The sequence below is a fragment of the Hyla sarda genome, chromosome 3, assembly GCF_029499605.1.
Source record: "Hyla sarda isolate aHylSar1 chromosome 3, aHylSar1.hap1, whole genome shotgun sequence".
NCBI lineage: Eukaryota > Metazoa > Chordata > Amphibia > Anura > Hylidae > Hyla > Hyla sarda.
In genome coordinates this window covers 425,921,170-425,938,930 of record NC_079191.1, presented here as the reverse complement: position 1 = coordinate 425,938,930, position 17,761 = coordinate 425,921,170, and the positions used below count along the sequence as shown (strand labels likewise).

Sequence of the window (17,761 nt, the reverse complement as noted above, 5' to 3'; positions counted from 1 at the left end):
GTGAGATTTTACTTTCATTTTTAAATCCCCTGCCGGAAGCCCTGAATGGCCGGCATAAAGGGTCCATTCAGGGCTCCCGGTTGTTTTTTTTCCCGTCTGTGTTTTATCAGCTATTGGCTACTGTGATGATCACAAATTTATTCCCCAGTGCACATTAATTTTTTTTCCCACTCTCCCCCCCCCCCCCCCCCCCCCCCCACTGTGCATATTTATAATACTTTATTTCCCCGCTGCCCGCTCCTCATCTTCTTGCGCACTGACAGCGCACAGTGGGGACATGTCAGTCCATTCCCCACTGATCATCTCCGTACCTGACATGGATAAGCAGCAGGGAACAGACTGACTTGTCCCCGCTGTGCGCTCTGATTGCTCTCTATTCCCCGCCGCCAGTACCGTACATTTCAGTCTGTACCCTGCTGCTCATCTATGTCAGGTACGGAGATGATCAATGGGGAATGGACTGACATGTCCCCGCTGTGCGCTGTTAGTGCGCAAGAGAAGATGAAGGGCGGGCAGGGGGGGATACAGTATTATAAATATGCACAGGGGGGGAATAAATGAATATGCACGGGGAAATAAATTTGTGACAATCACAGTAGTCAATGGCTACACACACACACACACACGTTTAAAAACCCCACCGGGAGCCCTGAATGGACCCTCTGTGCCGGCCATATAGGGCACCCAGCGGGGGATTTAAAATGAAAGTAAAAACTCACTAGATACAGTGACCCCCTCGACCTACGATGGCCCCGCCATACGATAATTTCAACATGCGATGGCCTCTCAGAGGCCATCGCATGTTGAAAGCAGCATCAACATATGATGGTTTTGTATGTCGGGGCCATCGCATAAGCGGCTATCCGGCAGCGCAGACTGCTTCAGCTGCCACCGAATAGCCGTTTACTGTGCCCCGTGAGCTCTGGTAATATTCACTCACCTGTCCTCGGGGCTCTGGCGCGTCCTCTTCGGGATCCCCTGCATAGTCGGCGCTCTCCATCGTCGTCATCACGTCGCTGCGCACGCCGTCCCGTCATCCAATAGGAGCGGGGTGTGTAACGACGTGATGGCGGCGACGGAGAGCGAGGATGTCGGGGAAGCAGAGGCCTTGTCGGAGCATCGGGGACACCACGGGGACGCAGCGGCAGCGATGGACAGAGACATCCCGGGCAGCGGTGACGGTCCGGAGCGGAGGGGACAGGTGAGTAAAACTTCTTCTAACAGTGGTCTACAACCTGCGGACCTCCAGATGTTGTAAAACTACAACACCCAGCATGGCTGTCCGGGCATGCTGGGTGTTGTAGTTTTGCAACATCTGGAGGTCCGCAGGTTGTAGACCACTGTCCTATACTTTACATTGCACGGATCCCTCAACATACGATTGTTTCAACAAACGATGGTCTGTTTGGAACGGATTACCATGGTATGATGAGGGACCACTTTACAGCGCAGGGGAGCTCAGCATGCCACCCGCTCCCCTGGTGAATGACTTCTGATCTCATCTGGTCTCAGAAGACCCCTTATCCCCTGTACTACTACCCCCAACATGGAACAGACTCAGCCATCAGCAGACTCCTGCAGCGGAGAGAACTACTACTCCCATCATGGAAACAAGTCTGTTCCATGATGGGAGTAGTAGTAGTCCCTCAGCACTGCGGGAGTCCGCTGATGTCACCCCTTCTGAGCATGCTCAGAAGTAAGAACAGTTCAAAAACGGATTTAAAAGGGTTCTCCACTGCTTTAACCTACTTTTTGCAGTTAGTTAGTTCTGTGGCTATGTTATTATGGCTTTTTTCATGTTGCTAAAGGTTCTGTATGTGGTGTTTTACTTTTTTTACTTACCTTTTTTTACCTCTTTCTTCCGCCGCCATCTTGCCATCAGGACGTCACCGTGGAGGGTGGTGTGTTGGAGGCCGGCCTGCCCCTCGCTCCGTACGTGCCCGCCTCCCGCGCGACGGAATCCTCCGTCGTCATCAGCGCGCACCCTCCTTACTTTCAGCTTCTTCTAAGCTGAATGCGGATTGGGCTGCTTTCGGTGAATCGGATACCGTGATGGGCGCATGCGCAGTTGGTCCTCGCTCCGGAGGATCATCTGCGCATGTGCCATAGTGATGTCAGCATCGGGCCTGACGCGCTGGGGGTTTGATAACCCTAACGTGGCCAGAGCTGAGTTCCGGAGCGCTGTACAGCTCCTGAAAGTTTGCTATGGCAGTGTTTCCCAAGCAGGGTGCCTCCAGCTGTTGCAATACTACAACTCCCAGCATGCCCAGACACCCGAAGGCTGAAGAAGCTGAAAGTAAGGAGGGTGCGCACTGATGACAACAGAGGATTCCGTCGCGCGGGAGGCGGGCACGTACGGAGCGAGGGGCAGGCCGGCCTCCAACACACCACGGTGACGTCCCGATGGCAAGATGGCGGCGGAAGAAAAGAAACAAAGTGGTCGAGGCAAGGCAGGAAGCAAATGAAGAAACCAGCTTCTGGGTCTGGAAAAAAGGTAAGTAAAACACCACATACAGAACCTTTAGCAACATGAAAAAAGCCATAATAACATAAAGCCACAGAACTAACTAACTGCCAAAAGTAGGTTAAGGCAGTGGAGAACCCCTTTAAAGGGGTACTCCGGTGGGAAAACTTTTTTAAAAAAATCAACTGCTTCCAGAAAGTTAAACAGATTTGTAAATTACTTCTATTTAAAATTTGTAATCCTTCCAGTACTTATTAGCTGCTGAATACAACAGAGGAAATTATTTTCTTTTTGGAACACAGAGCTGTCTGCTGACATCATGACCAAAGTGCTCTCTGCTGTCATCTCTGTCCATTTTAAGAACTAACCAGAGTAGGAGAAAATCCCCATAGTAAACATATGCTTCTCTGGACAGTTCCTAAAATGGATAGAGATGTCAGCAGAGAGCACTGTGCTCGTGATGTCAGCAGAGAGCTCTGTGTTCCAAAAAGAAAACCATTTCCTCTGTAGTATTCAGCAGCTAATAAGTACTGGAAGGATTAAGCTTTTTTAATAGAAGTAATTTACAAATCTGTTTCACTGTTTCTGGCACCAGTTGATTGAAAAAAAGAAAAAAAGGTTTTCCACGGGAGTACCCCTTTAAGGGGACCGGGATTTCCTGACTTGTCCCATCGGGAAACACTGTATTTATGCTAAATGGTAGATATCAGGGAACTACAGACCACAGAAGCTGTTTTTTCATAGCTCAACTAGAATATCGTTGCTCCGTTATGTAGATATTTATGGGGACCCTGCTGATTTTGGGGACAGATGTGTGGTCGGAGTTCACCTGTAGGGGGGTCTGGCTGGTACATGTGGTCGTCACGTGTCACCATTCACCTTTAATCTTCCCATTTCCTCCCCACAGTCCACACAATCTCAAGAAGGATTCAAGCTGGAGGACATCAAGCAACTAGAACCAAGTAAGTTTGTTATAGACCTTGCAGGAGCTGCTGTCCTCATTAAAGGGGTACTCCACTGGAAAACTTTTTTTTTTTTTTTCTTAAATCAACTGGTGCCAGAAAGTTGAACATATTTGTAAATTACTTCTATTTAAAAATCGTAATCCTTCCAGTACTTATCAGCTTCTGTATGCTTGACAGGAAGTTGTTTTCTTTTTGAATTTCTTTTCTGTCTGACCGCTGTGCTCTCTGCTGACATCTCTGTTCATTTTAGGAACTGTCCAAAGCAGGAGCAAATTCCCAGAGCAAACCTCTCCTGCTCTGGACAGTTCATAAAATGGAGAGAGGTGTCAGCAGAGAGCAAAGTGGTCAGACAGAAAGGAAATTCAAAAGGAAAATAACTTCCTGTAGAGCATACAGCAGCTGATCAGTACTGGAAGGATTAAGATTTTTTAAATAGAAATAATTAACAAATATGTTAAACTTTCTGGCACCAGTGGATAAAAAAAAAAAAAAAAAAAAAAAGTTCAGGGGAGTACCCCTTTAAGTACCTCTGGGGGGCAGTATACTGGTCATCACTCCAGAGCTGGGAACGTGCACATGTGGTGCCTTGGATTATTCCACCTTCCTGGTCACTTACTGATATCGATGGTCGGTCCTTAAGATAATATCCAATCAGAGGGGGGATTGTCTTTAAAGGGGTTATCCAGAATTTGAAAATCAAACAGATTTTTCCAGAAACAGCGCCATCCCTGTCCTTAGTTTGTGTGTAATATTGCAAATGATTGGAGCAGAATTGTAATACCACGCACAACCTCAGGAAAGAGTGGCACTGTTGCTAAAAGAAAACAGCTATGTTTTTCTAATCCTGGATAATCCCTTTAATAAAGAGGCGGTGACACCCTAACTTCATTGTCTACCAGACATAGCACCGTACATTTGGTAGTGGCTGTGCCTGGTATTGCAGCCCAGTTTTGTTAATCTTTGAGCTTGTAATACCAGGCACAGCCACGGTTAAATGGACAGAGCTATGTATAGGACACAGTGCTAGTTGGAATGCTGTCCAGGCATGTTGAGTTGTAGTTTTGGATCATCTGGAGGTCCTCCATTTTGAGACCACTGTTCTACTTAATATTTTTCCAGAGATGGCAGGGACTATTGTGGTAACTCTTTTATTTCATATTCTAGTCCTGGACAACCTTCTGACGTTCAACAAAGAATTCCCCTTTGACGTTCAGCCTGTTCCTCTCAGGTAGGTGTGAACTCTTGTCTAGATATCAGTGACCATGACACGTTAATTCATGGGTTCTAATAGAAGGGGGTGGTGGAAGTGTCCTCTGATCAGGATCCTCGTCTCATGTACAGAGCGGTTACAAAGAGCGTCTCTCGCTCCTGAGGACCTGCCCTTTCCAGCATTACACAGACAACTCATTGAAATGAAGGGACACTGTGTGAGTTGGGGTGTGGCTGTGCGGAAGCTGAACCCTTGCGGTGTAACTGTAGGGAAGCTGAACCCTTGCGGTGGGGCTTTAGGGAAGCTGAACCCTTGAGGTGTGGCTGTAGGGACGGTTGAACCCTTGCGGTGTGGCTGTAGGGAAGCTGAACCCTTGCAGTGTGGCTGAAGTGAAGCTGAACCCTTGCGGTGTGGCTGTAGGGAAACTGAACCCTTTTGGTGTGGCTGTAGGGAAGCTGAACCCTTGCGGTGTGGCTGTAGGGAAGCTGAACCTTTGCGGTGTGGCTGAAGTGAAGCTAAACCCTTGCGGTGTGGCTGTAGGGAAGCTGAACCTTTGCGGTGTGGCTGTAGGGAAGCTGAACCCTTTTGGTGTGGCTGAAGTGAAGCTAAACCCTTGCGGTGTCGCTGTAGGGAAGCTGAACCCTTGCAGTATAGCTGTAGGGAAGCTAAACCCTTGCAGTGTGGCTGTAGGGAAGCTGAACCCTTTTGGTGTGGTTGAAGTGAAGCTAAACCCTTGCGGTGTCGCTGTAGGGAAGCTGAACCCTTGCAGTATGGCTGTAGTGAAGCTGAACCCTTGCGGTGTGGCTGTAGGGAAGCTGAACCCTTGCGGTGTGGCTGTAGGGAAGCTGAACCCTTGTGGTGTGGCTGTAGGGAAACTGAACCCTTGCGGTGTGGCTGTAGGGAAGCTGAACCCTTGCGGTGTGGCTGTAGGGAAGCTGAACCCTTGCGGTGTGGCTGTAGGGAAGCTGAACCCTTGCGGTGTGGCTGTAGGGAAGCTGAACCCTTGTGGTGTGGCTGTAGGGAAGCTGAACCCTTGCGGTGTGGCTGTAGGGAAACTGAACCCTCGCGGTGTGGCTGTAGGAAAGCTGAACCCTCGCGGTGTGGCTGTAGGGAAGCTGAACCCTTGCGGTGTGGCTGTAGGGAAGCTGAACCCTTGCGGTGTGGCTGTAGGGAAACTGAACCCTCGCGGTGTGGCTGTAGGAAAGCTGAACCCTCGCGGTGTGGCTGTAGGGAAGCTGAACCCTTGCGGTGTGGCTGTAGGGAAGCTGAACCCTTGCGGTGTGGCTGTAGGGAAGCTGAACCCTTGCGGTGTGGCTGTAGGGAAGCTGAACCCTTGCGGTGTGGCTGTAGGGAAACGGAACCCTCGCGGTGTGGCTGTAGGAAAGCTGAACCCTCGCGGTGTGGCTGTAAGGAAGCTGAACCCTCGCGGTGTGGCTGTAGGGAAGCTGAACCCTTGCGGTGTGGCTGTAGGGAAGCTGAACCCTTGCGGTGTGGCTGTAGGGAAACTGAACCCTTGCGGTGTGGCTGTAGGGAAGCTGAACCCTTGCGGTGTGGCTGTAGGGAAGCTGAACCCTTGCGGTGTGGCTGTAGGGAAGCTGAACCCTTGCGGTGTGGCTGTAGGGAAGCTGAACCCTTGCGGTGTGGCTGTAGGGAAGCTGAACCCTTGCGGTGTGGCTGTAGGGAAGCTGAACCCTTGCGGTGTGGCTGTAGGGAAGCTGAACCCTTGCGGTGTGGCTGTAGGGAAGCTGAACCCTTGCGGTGTGGCTGTAGGGAAGCTGAACCCTTGCGGTGTGGCTGTAGGGAAGCTGAACCCTTGCGGTGTGGCTGTAGGGAAGCTGAACCCTTGCGGTGTGGCTGTAGGGAAGCTGAACCCTTGCGGTGTGGCTGTAGGGAAGCTGAACCCTTGCGGTGTGGCTGTAGGGAAGCTGAACCCTTGCAGTATGGCTGTAGGGAAGCTGAACCCTTTTGGTGTGGCTGTAGGGAAGCTGAACCCTTGCAGTGTGGCTGTAGGGAAGCTGAACCCTTGCGGTGTGGCTGTAGGGAAGCTGAACCCTTGCGGTGTGGCTGTAGGGAAGCTGAACCCTTGCTGTGTGGCTGTAGGGAAGCTGAACCCTTTTGGTGTGGCTGTAGGGAAGCTGAACCCTTTTGGTGTGGCTGTAGGGAAGCTGAACCCTTGCGGTGTGGCTGTAGGGAAGCTGAACCCTTGCGGTGTGGCTATAGGGAAGCTGAACCCTTGCGGTGTGGCTGTAGGGAAGCTGAACCCTTGCAGTATGGCTGTAGGGAAGCTGAACCCTTTTGGTGTGGCTGTAGGGAAGCTGAACCCTTGCAGTGTGGCTGTAGGGAAGCTGAACCCTTGCGGTGTGGCTGTAGGGAAGCTGAACCCTTGCGGTGTGGCTGTAGGGAAGCTGAACCCTTGCTGTGTGGCTGTAGGGAAGCTGAACCCTTTTGGTGTGGCTGTAGGGAAGCTGAACCCTTTTGGTGTGGCTGTAGGGAAGCTGAACCCTTGCGGTGTGGCTGTAGGGAAGCTGAACCCTTGCGGTGTGGCTATAGGGAAGCTGAACCCTTGCGGTATGGCTGTAGGGAAGCTGAACCCTTGCGGTGTCACTGTAGGAAAGCTGAACCCTTACTGTTGAGTTTGGTGCAATGCTGGGAGCTGTGGGTTTTGCAACTCCTGACAGCACCCTGGTTGGGAAACTCTGCCTTAGATACTGTGGTCAGTTGCAACCATGGCACCTAAGGAGTTTGGCAAAGAGCGGCAGCACTCACTTCACCCCAGCAGTGCCATCATGGGGGGCCAATGGCTTACCATAGCAGTCAGGGACCCAACATAGGTAGATCTCTATTAGTTCATGGCAGTCAGGGGATAATCCTCCAGGATGTTCAGACCCCCGCACTGTAGCGTCAGTATACAGAGCCCTCGGTGACCTATTTAGACTCCGGAGGGGATTACAGCAGAACATCTGTCCGGGGATCAGGTTCTCTGGGTTATTGTTTTTTTCCTCCATGGCTGATTAAGTTGATACATGTAAGTGATCGGTATTATCTCCTCACCGGGGGGTCACGTGTGACGCTTCCATTTCTACATTGCAATGAATTCAATAGTATAAGATCAGCGTTTCCTGACCAGGGCACCTCAAGCTGTTGCAAAACTACAACTCCCAGCATGCCCGGACAGCCAACGGCTGTCCGGACATGCTGGGAGTTGTAGTTTTGCAACAGCTGGAAGCACCCCTGTTTGGGAGATACTGTATAAGATAATAGCAAAGAGTTAAATGGTCGCTGTCACTTTAAGAAAAAAAAAAAAAGACTCTTTTGACATGCTTTTTGCACATGTCAAAAAGATTTTTTTTTTTTTTTTTAAAGCGACAGTACACTTTTTAGGGGCATGTAGACTTTTGCAGTCATCTAAAGAATAAAGAGACTTTGCAAATAGTGTCGATTTAGATATGCGGATCTATGTGCCTCCATTGTCCGCATAGGCACTGCATGAACAAAAATGCAAAAAAATTAAATGTTTTATTTTTTTTATTATTATTATAATCTTAGATTCTGTGTAACATCATCAGACTAGAAAGTCAGAGACTGTGGGGCCAGTGCGCCATTCGTTCTCTGCGAGTCGGACAAATATTGTCAAGCAATGTTTAAAGTCCTATAGAGAATTGGCAGCGTCGCGATTGGTGGGGGTCCCAGCGTTCGGACCCCCCCTCCCCCCCACACACTTTTCAGCTAGAGATCACCTATCCTTTGTATAGGAAAAAACCTCTTTAAAGGGGATATCCAAGAAAAAACGTTATTTATATATAGATATATATATATATATATATATATATATATATATATATATATATATATATATATCTCTCTCAACTGGCTCCAGAAAGTTAAACAGATTTGTAAATTAATTCTATTAAAAAATCGTAATCCTTTCAGTGCTTTTTAGCTGCTGAAGTTGAGTTGTTCTTTTCTGTCTAAGTGCTCTCTGATGACACCTGTCTCGGGAACTGTCTAAGGTAGAAGCAAATCCCCATAGCAAACCTCTTCTACTCTGTGCAGTTCCCGAGACAAGCAGAGATGTCAGAAGAGAGCACTGTTTCCAGATGGAAAAGAACAACTCAACCTCAGCAGCTGATAATTATTGGAAGGATTGAGATTTTTTAATAGAAGTAATTTACAAATCTGTTTAACTTTCTGGAGCCAGTTGATATATAAAAACATTTTTTTTCCTGGAATACCCCTTTAAGGTTTCCCACTGCGAGTTACGCTGCCATTCATTTGAATGGGTCCGTGGACAGTCCACAAATCTGACACTATTACGGTCTGTGGACCCATTGAAATCATTGGTAGCGTAATTCGCAGCAGGATTCCCGCAGCGTGAAACCAGCTGCTAGTAATAGCGTGTGAAAGGAGGAACTATTGAAAGGAGAAAAAAATGGCAGTTCTTTATATTGCCACTAGATGTCAGCACACCATAGAACATTTCTGACAAAACCACAATCTTGCTTTCCAGCCTACAGTAAAACTGAATGTTCTGTAATTATTATCAGATTACAGCAGTGTTTCCCAACTACTGTGCCTCCAGCCGTTGGCTGTCCGGGCATGCTGGGAGTTGTAGTTTTGCAACTGCTGGAGGCACACTAGTTGGGAAGCACTTCTCTATTGACTCCCAGCCAACATTTGGCCCCCAAAAAACACCATGTTGCTGGTATGGTGTTATTTGGGGCATTTTATTTTAATATATATACACACAATATAAAATATATATGTATATATATGTGTGTGTGTGTGTGTGTATATATATATAATAGAATATATATTATTTTTTTTATTTTTATTTTTAAATATGCCTTGTCTGTTTTCAGTCTTAAGACTTACAGCTCACCCCTGGGATATTATGTTTTTTGTTCTATAGGAGGATTTTAGCTCCAGGAGAAGAAGAGAACTTAGAAGTGGAGGAGGAGGAAGAGGAAGGAGGCGCTGGGGTCGGCTCTCCAGACTCCTTTCCAGCTCGGGTCCCTGGTAAGAATATGGGGGCGACTACTCTCCTGGTTTTGTAAAGGGGATAGTACAGAATTAGAACAAAAATAAACATGGTTGCTTTTTTTCTGGAACAGCGCCACCACCTGTCCGTGGATTGTGTCAGCTCAGCCCCATTGAAGTGTATGATGTGCAGCAGTACCACACATGACCTATGGGACAGGTGGTGGCGCTGTTTTTGGAAGGAAGCTGTCAATATTTTTTTTCTAATTTAAAGGGGTACTCCACTGGCCGGCGTTCGGAACATTTGGTCCTGAACGCTGTGTGCGCGCTGCGGGGGGTCGACCAAGCCCCCCTCGTGCCGCTGACACCACGCCCCCTCAACGCAAGTCTATGGGAGGGGGCGTGACGCCCCCTCCCATAGACTTGCATTGAGGGGGCGTGCCGAACGCTGGCCAGTGGAGTACCCCTTTTAAGACGTCCCCTTTACCTTCTTAGATTTTATTGGTGCATGGGCATCAGGGATAGACAGGGGGTGGCGTACTCTGGTGGTAGCCTTATGGTTGCGGCAATGTCAACCACGTGTGTCACTGGTCCTCGGCTGTCCGTATTATAGTTCTAAACCTTGTCCGTGTATGTAGGCGCCACAAAAAATTATCAAATATTTTGCTTTTATTTTTCTTTTATTTATTCATTTATTATTTTTTTATTCCAGGATTTGTTACTTTTTGGAACTGTACTCCAGTCACATCCAAAGCTGCATTTAGAATTCTTCTACTCCTCCCTTACTAGTTACAGTGCATAGGGGAATAAAAATGCTTACAGTGTATTAGACGTGTCTTCTGAACCATCCAATTGTAGAAGGACTGGCCGACCATCTAATGTGTATGGAGCTTCCCCTCTGTCCTAGAAGAAGATGGGGGTGGGGGGCAGGCAGCATCTTAAACCCCCGCCCACCTTTTTCTATTCAGACCACATGCACGCTCAACCAAGCTGAGCGTTCATGTGCATTGCAGGGATGGAGAGAGATCGCTTTAAGGCGCACAAGCATGTTTGGCCGACAGCTGCACATGTGTAGGGCCATCTTAAAGGGGTACTCCAGTGGAAAATAATTTTTTCAAATCAACTGGTGCCAGAAAGTAAAACAGATTTGTAAATGATTTCTATTTCAAAATCTTAATCCTTTCAGTACTTATCAGCTGCTGTATGCTCCAGAGGAAGTTGTGTAGTTCTTTCCAGTCTGACCACAGTGCTCTCTGCTGACACCTCTGTTTGTGTCCAAAACTGTCCGGAGCAGGATAGGTCTGCTTTGGGGATTTGCTTGTTCCTGATATGGACAGAGGTGTCAGCAGAGAGCACTGTGGTCAGACTGGAAAGAACTCCAGAAAGAAATATAACTTCCTGTGTAGCATACAGCAGCTGATAAGTATTGGAAGGATTAAGATTTTTTTTTAATAGAAGTAATTTACCAATCTGTTTAACTTTCTGGCGCCAATTGATTTGAAAAAATGTGTTTTCCACCAGAGTACGTTTTTTAAAGGGATTATCCAGGATTAGAAAATCGGAGCTGATTTCTTCCTAAATCAGCACCACCCCTGTTTTCAGGTTGTGTGTGGTATTACAGCTCAGTTCTATTAAAGTGAACGGAGCCTAGTTGTAATACCACTCACAAGTAGAGATGAGCGAACTTACAGTAAATTCGATTCGTCACGAACTTCTCGGCTCGGCAGTTGATGACTTTTCCTGCGTAAATTAGTTCAGCCTTCAGGTGCTCCGGTGGGCTGGAAAAGGTGGATACAGTCCTAGGAAAGAGTCTCCTAGGACTGTATCCACCTTTTCCAGCCCACCGGAGCACCTGAAAGCTGAACTAATTTATGCTGGAAAAGTCATCAACTGCCGAGCCGAGAAGTTCTTGACGAATCGAATTTACTGTAAGTTCGCTCATCTCTACTCACAAGCTGAGGGCAGGGGTGGCGCTGTTTTTTTTGAAGAAATAAGCTCTGTCTGTCTTTTCCTGGACAACCCCTGTAAACATCGCCTTGTCGTTGCTTGTGGGCGAAACAATGTTGCCACATCGCTGCGGCCATAGATTATCTGAGCTGCACTTTGACGCCTCGATACCAGCAACCAGGGAGTAGATCACAGAGGAGGTCGATGCAGTGATACCGGGGTACATAAAATATTCATTGGAGTCAGGGGTGGGGGATGGGTCGCCAGGGACTCCCAATGTTCACATTGTTTACATTGTGTAATTAGCGCGGAATTCCATGCGCTGAATTGCGCCTCGGAGTTCTGTGGTGGGAACTCCTAACATCAGTGTGAATGGGTCTTCCGCAGACCTGTTAACACTGTGGAGTTTCAGCGGCGAACAATTCCACTGCTGAAATTGATCCGCGCAAAAAAGGACTTGTTCATTCTTTGCGCGGAAGTCTGCGAGCACAGCATAGCCGTCCAAGGTGACTGCACAGTGCTGCGCGGTCCTACCATCGAAGTATTTTGGCGGCCGCCAAATGGAATCTCCACTCGCAGAATTTTGCAAACCAAATACGTAGTGTGAACATACCCTAATCGTGAAGTGACGGCATATGCTAGCGATACGCCTTCTCTTCCTATACTGGGAATACCCCTTGAAGCTGACCGGTCGGCCATGTTCACACGACAGAATTTCAGTGCGTAATTCCGCTATTAGGCTAGGTTCACACTGCAGAATTTCTAGGCAGAATTTCTGCCGGCGATCAAGCCGGCAGCACTAGGACCGAGCAGACTGCAATGCTGCTCCCATAGACTGCAATGCATTTCTGGGTGGATCTTTTGGGAGATCTGCTCAGAAATGCATTGCCATCAATGGGGACGGCAATGTAGACCACGCGGTCCTAGTGCTCAATCTCCGTCAGAAATTCTGCCCAGAAATTCCACAGTGTGAATTTAGCCTTAGAATTCTGCATGGAGATTCCACAACAGCAGAGTCCCATTGAATTTGACAGGATTCTGCTGTGCTGTGCACACCTCGGAATTTCCCCGCCAGATGTTTCCAGCGTGGAAATTCTAATTTCCTTGTCCGCAGAAAGAATAAAGCGGTCCATTCTTTCTGCAGACACCGCATGGAATGTCTATAAGACGGCAGATTCCCGCAGTCCACGGAATGTCTGCACGGAGATTTTCCTTGTGGACAATCCGATGTGTGAACACGGCATGGCAAGGGCAGGCAGCAGAATTGTGAATGCAGCTCTGGATGTGACCAAATGAAGCGCAGTACAAAATCAGAGGCCGCATTTACATCACCATTCTAACATCCGTCCTAGTTCATGCCATTATTAAAGGGGTACTCCGCCGGAAAACATCTATCCTTTGGATAGGGGATAAGATGTCTGATCAGTCTCCGCTGCGGCACCCCAGTCATCCGGTGCATGGAGCGAACTCCACTCCGTGCCGTTTGACTGGCAACTGCAGCCACCACGCCCCCTCCATTCATGTCTATGGGAGGAGGTGTGACGGCTACGTAGTAGCCGTCACGCCCCCTCCCATAGACATGAATGGAGGGGGCGTGGCGTCACGTAACTAATACGGAAGCTCAAAACATCTGGGAGCCGCTGGCCTGGAGATTGTGGGGGGCCCCCAGCGGAGGGACCCCGTGATCAGACATCTTATCCCTTTGGATAGGAGATAAGATGTTTTCTGGCGGAGTACCCCTTTAAAGGGGTACTTCGGTGGAAAACATATATATATATATATATATATATATATATATATATATATATATATATTTTTTTTTTTTTATCAACTGGTGCCAGAAAGTTAAACAGATTTGTAAATTACTTCTATTAAAAAATCTTAATCCTTCCAGGACTTATTAGCTACTGAATACTACAGAGGAAATTCTTTTCTTTTTGGAACACAGAGCTCTCTGCTGACATCATGAGCACAGTGCTCTCTGCTGACATCTCTGTCCATTTTAGGAACTGTCCAGAGCAGCATATGTTTGCTATGGGGATTTTCTCCTACTCTGGATAATTCTTAAAATGGACAGAGATGTCAGCAGAGAGCACTGTGCTCATGATGTCAGCAGAGAGCACTGTGTTCCAAAAAGAAAAGAATTTCCACTGTAGTATTCAGCAGCTAATTAGTACTGGAAGGATTAAGATTTTTAAATAGAAGTAATTTACAAATCTGTTTAACTTTCTGGCACCAGTTGATAAAAAAAAAAAAAGTTTTCAGTGGAGTACCCCTTTAAGAATCATATATCTAAGTGTAATCTCGCCGTAAAATAATATATAAAAAAAACAAAAAAACTTTTTAAATAAATTGGACAAAAATGTGTATTAGACATGTCCAATATTAGTTTTTAGAATAAGATTTGATACAGATTTTTTTTTAAATGATGCAAAAATGTTTGATGTGAATGCGGTCCAAAACTTTCCTTTACATCAGATGTTGCATTTTGCGGTCACGGTATTGGGAGAGATCATGGCTGCCATTGTTGCGGTCGGCATGTATCATCGCGATTTGTGGCGACTTTTGTCATAAATGTGTCTCTTTGTATCTCCCTCCCTGCTTGTGTCTGGCTCCACTCTGTGGTTGTGCCCCTACCGTTGTGCTTTGGCGCTGGCTGTCACCCGTTTTTGCATGGCCGTCTCATTTGCATGTGCCCCGCCTACCTGCCTGCCCGTCACAGGAGCCATCCAAGGTAGGAACTCCTTGTCACGCACGTCTTGCATGATTGTCAGCTGGTGGATAATTTGTAACCTGTTTAACCCGTCCAGTGTTTCCCAACCAGGGTGCCTTCAGCTGTTGCAAAACTGCAACTCCCAGCATGCCCGGACAGCCGTTGGCTGTTGCAACAGCTGGAGTCACACAGGTTAGGAAACGCTGCTGTAATAATGACATAACATTCAGTTTTACTGTAGGCTGTAAAGCAAAATTGGAGTTTTGTCTGGAATGCCTTTTGTTGTGCTGACATCTAGTGGCAATATAAAGAACTGCAATTTTTCTTAAATTTTTTTCTCCTATTTTCTTTTCTTCTTTCTTTTTTTCCTATTTCTTTTTTTCCCCTCCTATCCACAAGATAGGTGATATCTAGCTGATCATCGGGGGTGGGGTCCGACCCCCGGGACCCCCACCATTCACAACAACACCAACTCTCCCCCAAACTCTCCCCCAATGGGAGACTGCTTGCAATGTTCGGCTGTCTCATGGAGAATGAATAGAGCGCTAACCCCTTATACATGCTGCACAATTCACCTCTGTTCTTGTGTTCAGTGAGGGTCCCAGAAGTCAAGACCCCCCCCCCCCCTATGATCAGCTAGTAATCCCCATCCCACCATTTAAATGGGCACTCTCATTAAAACAAATTTTTGCCATTGCACTCCTTATGGTCAATAAAAAATCTTTTTAATGTAATTTGTTTAAAAAAAAAAAAAAACTGCCACTAGGTGTCTCCTTGCTTGTCCAGAGCACATTTCTCCCCATCACTTGCACAGACTTTGGACTCCTGCTGGCCTGGCAGAAGTCCAAAATTAGGAAATCCTGAGGGGTGTGTGCAGCCTTAGCCAATCATAGCTCATCTCACACTAAACTTCTCTGGGCTGTGTGTAGCAGAGTGAGGAAGGAAGTTCTCCCCTGTATGGCTTCAGATGATGTCACTCCTGCTGGGGAACGCCCCTTCCCAGTCTGTGAATCTGACTGAGACTGAGCAGAAAATACAGAGCAATATCAAGGGAGAAAACTAAAAAATAATAAAAAAAATAAAGGCAGGGGGTGGTTTATCATGATGGGGCAGTGACCTGGGAGGGTTATAACATTTAACAAGATCATGAGAGGTTCTCTTTAAGTATTTGCAATAGAAGTATATAAGAAATCTTGACCCGTTCTCTCACTCTACCAGGAACCCTGCTCCCCAGACTGCCCTCCGAGCCCGGCATGACCCTCCTTACCATCAGAATTGAGAAAATTGGTTTGAAGGATGCTGGTCAGTGTATTGACCCTTACATTACGGTCAGTGTGAAGGGTAGGTGTCAGAATTTATCGTATATATATTTCTCTCCAGTAGGGGGGGCAGTGTCTCAGTCTTGCATCCATCATGGTTGACAGTATGGCAGCTGCAGAACTTGACCTTCCATCCAAATTCCACATCTTGGTACCATCTGTCATTCACACCTATCTCAGACTATAGCAGGACCCCAGCCAGGCAGATTGCTGACACTTTTTGTAGGTGTAGCAGAGCTGAGTTTGCCATTGCCATTTTTTTTTTTTAAATAGTGACATGTCAGAAGTGTTGAATGGTGAAGGGTCCAGGTGCTGAGCCCCCAAGTTATACAGTTAACCATCCCCTCCAGCTCTATCTGTATACTGCTGCTGCTATCTCTATGGGATCAGGATATCTAGTAGTTATACCCTCCCTTCCAGCTCTATCTGTATACTGCTGCTACTGTTATTTCTATAGGATCAGGATATATAGTAGTTATACACCTCCCCTCCAGCTCTATCTGTATACTGCTACTGCTATCTCTATAGGATCAGGATATATATTATTATACACCTCCCCTCTAGCTCTATCTGTATACTGCTGCTATCTCTATGGGATCAGGATATATATTATTATACACCTCCCCTCTAGCTCTATCTGTATACTGCTGCTATCTCTATGGGATCAGGATATATATTATTATACACCTCCCCTCTAGCTCTATCTGTATATTGCTGCTATCTCTATGGGATCAGGATATATAGTAGTTATACACCTCCCCTCCAGCTCTCTGTATACTGCTGCTATCTCTATGGGATCAGGATATATATTATTATACACCTCCCCTCCAGCTCTATCTGTATACTGCTGCTATCGCTATGGGATCAGGATATATATAGTAATTATACACCTCTCCTGAGACTGTTTTAGCAAATTGCATTTTTTGCTATGTTTTTCCCACAATTCCCCAAATTGTGGTATTTCACTACAATTGTGCAATTTGTAGTGAAATTTGGTCCCAGCGGGGGGGGTGGCGGTGTCTCAGCAGTGGGACCCCCCCGCGATCAGACCTCTTATTTACTATTCTTTGGATAGTGAGGTACTCCACTGGAAAACAGCTTTTTTTTTTTTTTCTTTTTTTTTTTCTTTTAAATCAACTGGTGGCAGAAAGTTAAACAGATTTGTAAATGACTTCTATTTAAAAATCTTAATCCTTCCAGTACTTTTTAGCTGCAGTATGCTCCACAGGAAGTTCTTTTCTTTTTTTGAATTTCCTTTCTGTCTGACCACAGTGCTCTCTGCTGACACCTCTGTCCATATCAGGAACTGTCCAGAGCAGGAGCAAATCCCCATAGAAAACCTCTCCTGCTCTGGACAGTTCCTGACATGGACAGAGGTGTCAGCAGAGAGCACTGTGGTTAGACAGAAAGGAAATTCCAAAAAAGAAAAGAACTTCCTGTGGAGCATACAGCAGCTAAAAAGTACTGGAAGGATTAAGATTTTTAAATAGAAGTAATTTACAAATCTGTTTAACTTTCTGGCACCAGTTGATTAAAAAATTTAAAAATAAATTTAAAAAATAAGTTTTCCAGTGGAGTACCCCTTTAAGTTTGCCCATTTGGCATGAAGTGCCCTATTATGATTGACTTTCGTGATCTGAAGGAACAGCTAATGGGCAAGTTCAGCTCTGCTACATCTGCAATGTTGTATGTACGGGATAAGTCCCTTACAGATCCCCCCCCTGGAGCCTGTAGTATAACATTACAGTTCTCGCGGCGTCCTGGCCGGCGCTGTAATCCCGTATTTTATTCTTTTGCGCCCTCCCGGGAGCCATATAATCTATATAATTATGGCTGCCCCCTTTCTGGGAATCCTGCGTTCTCCCGTCCAAGCTCCACAGCTGCCGTCAGAAGATTTTCTCCCCGTGTTGTCATCTGGCGGGCTCGCCGCTCCACACCTTTTTGGACCCAGATTGACCTCATGTTGTAGCCGGGAGCGGTGCATTGTGGGAGACGGTCGTGTCTTGTCAGGCCGTTGCACAACCTCTCCGCTCCGGCTTTGTGAGAGAACGCTCATATTTTGGGGTGGGGCGGCTTTGATAATGAATTTCTGTACAGCCCCAACCTGGAAAGTGCAGGGATCCCAAAGCTGTGGCTGCTGGCGAACTACAAATCCCAGCATGCCCT

The 17,761-nt window shown here is 46.9% G+C and overlaps 1 protein-coding gene across 2 annotated transcripts in view; it reads left to right on the top strand.

Annotated features, from left to right (window-relative positions):
* The window catches only part of AIDA (axin interactor, dorsalization associated), a gene marked incomplete in the record, with an annotated part of 90,225 nt that overhangs the window by 47,089 nt on the left and 25,375 nt on the right, over positions 1–17,761 (top strand). Inside the window, 5 exon segments of one of the 2 annotated variants that reach the window (XM_056568401.1) lie at positions 3,372–3,426; positions 4,594–4,657; positions 9,549–9,655; positions 14,286–14,297; positions 15,495–15,617. In XM_056568401.1, the coding sequence (XP_056424376.1) occupies positions 3,372–3,426; positions 4,594–4,657; positions 9,549–9,655; positions 14,286–14,297; positions 15,495–15,617 (361 nt within the window). 2 annotated transcript variants of the gene reach the window in all.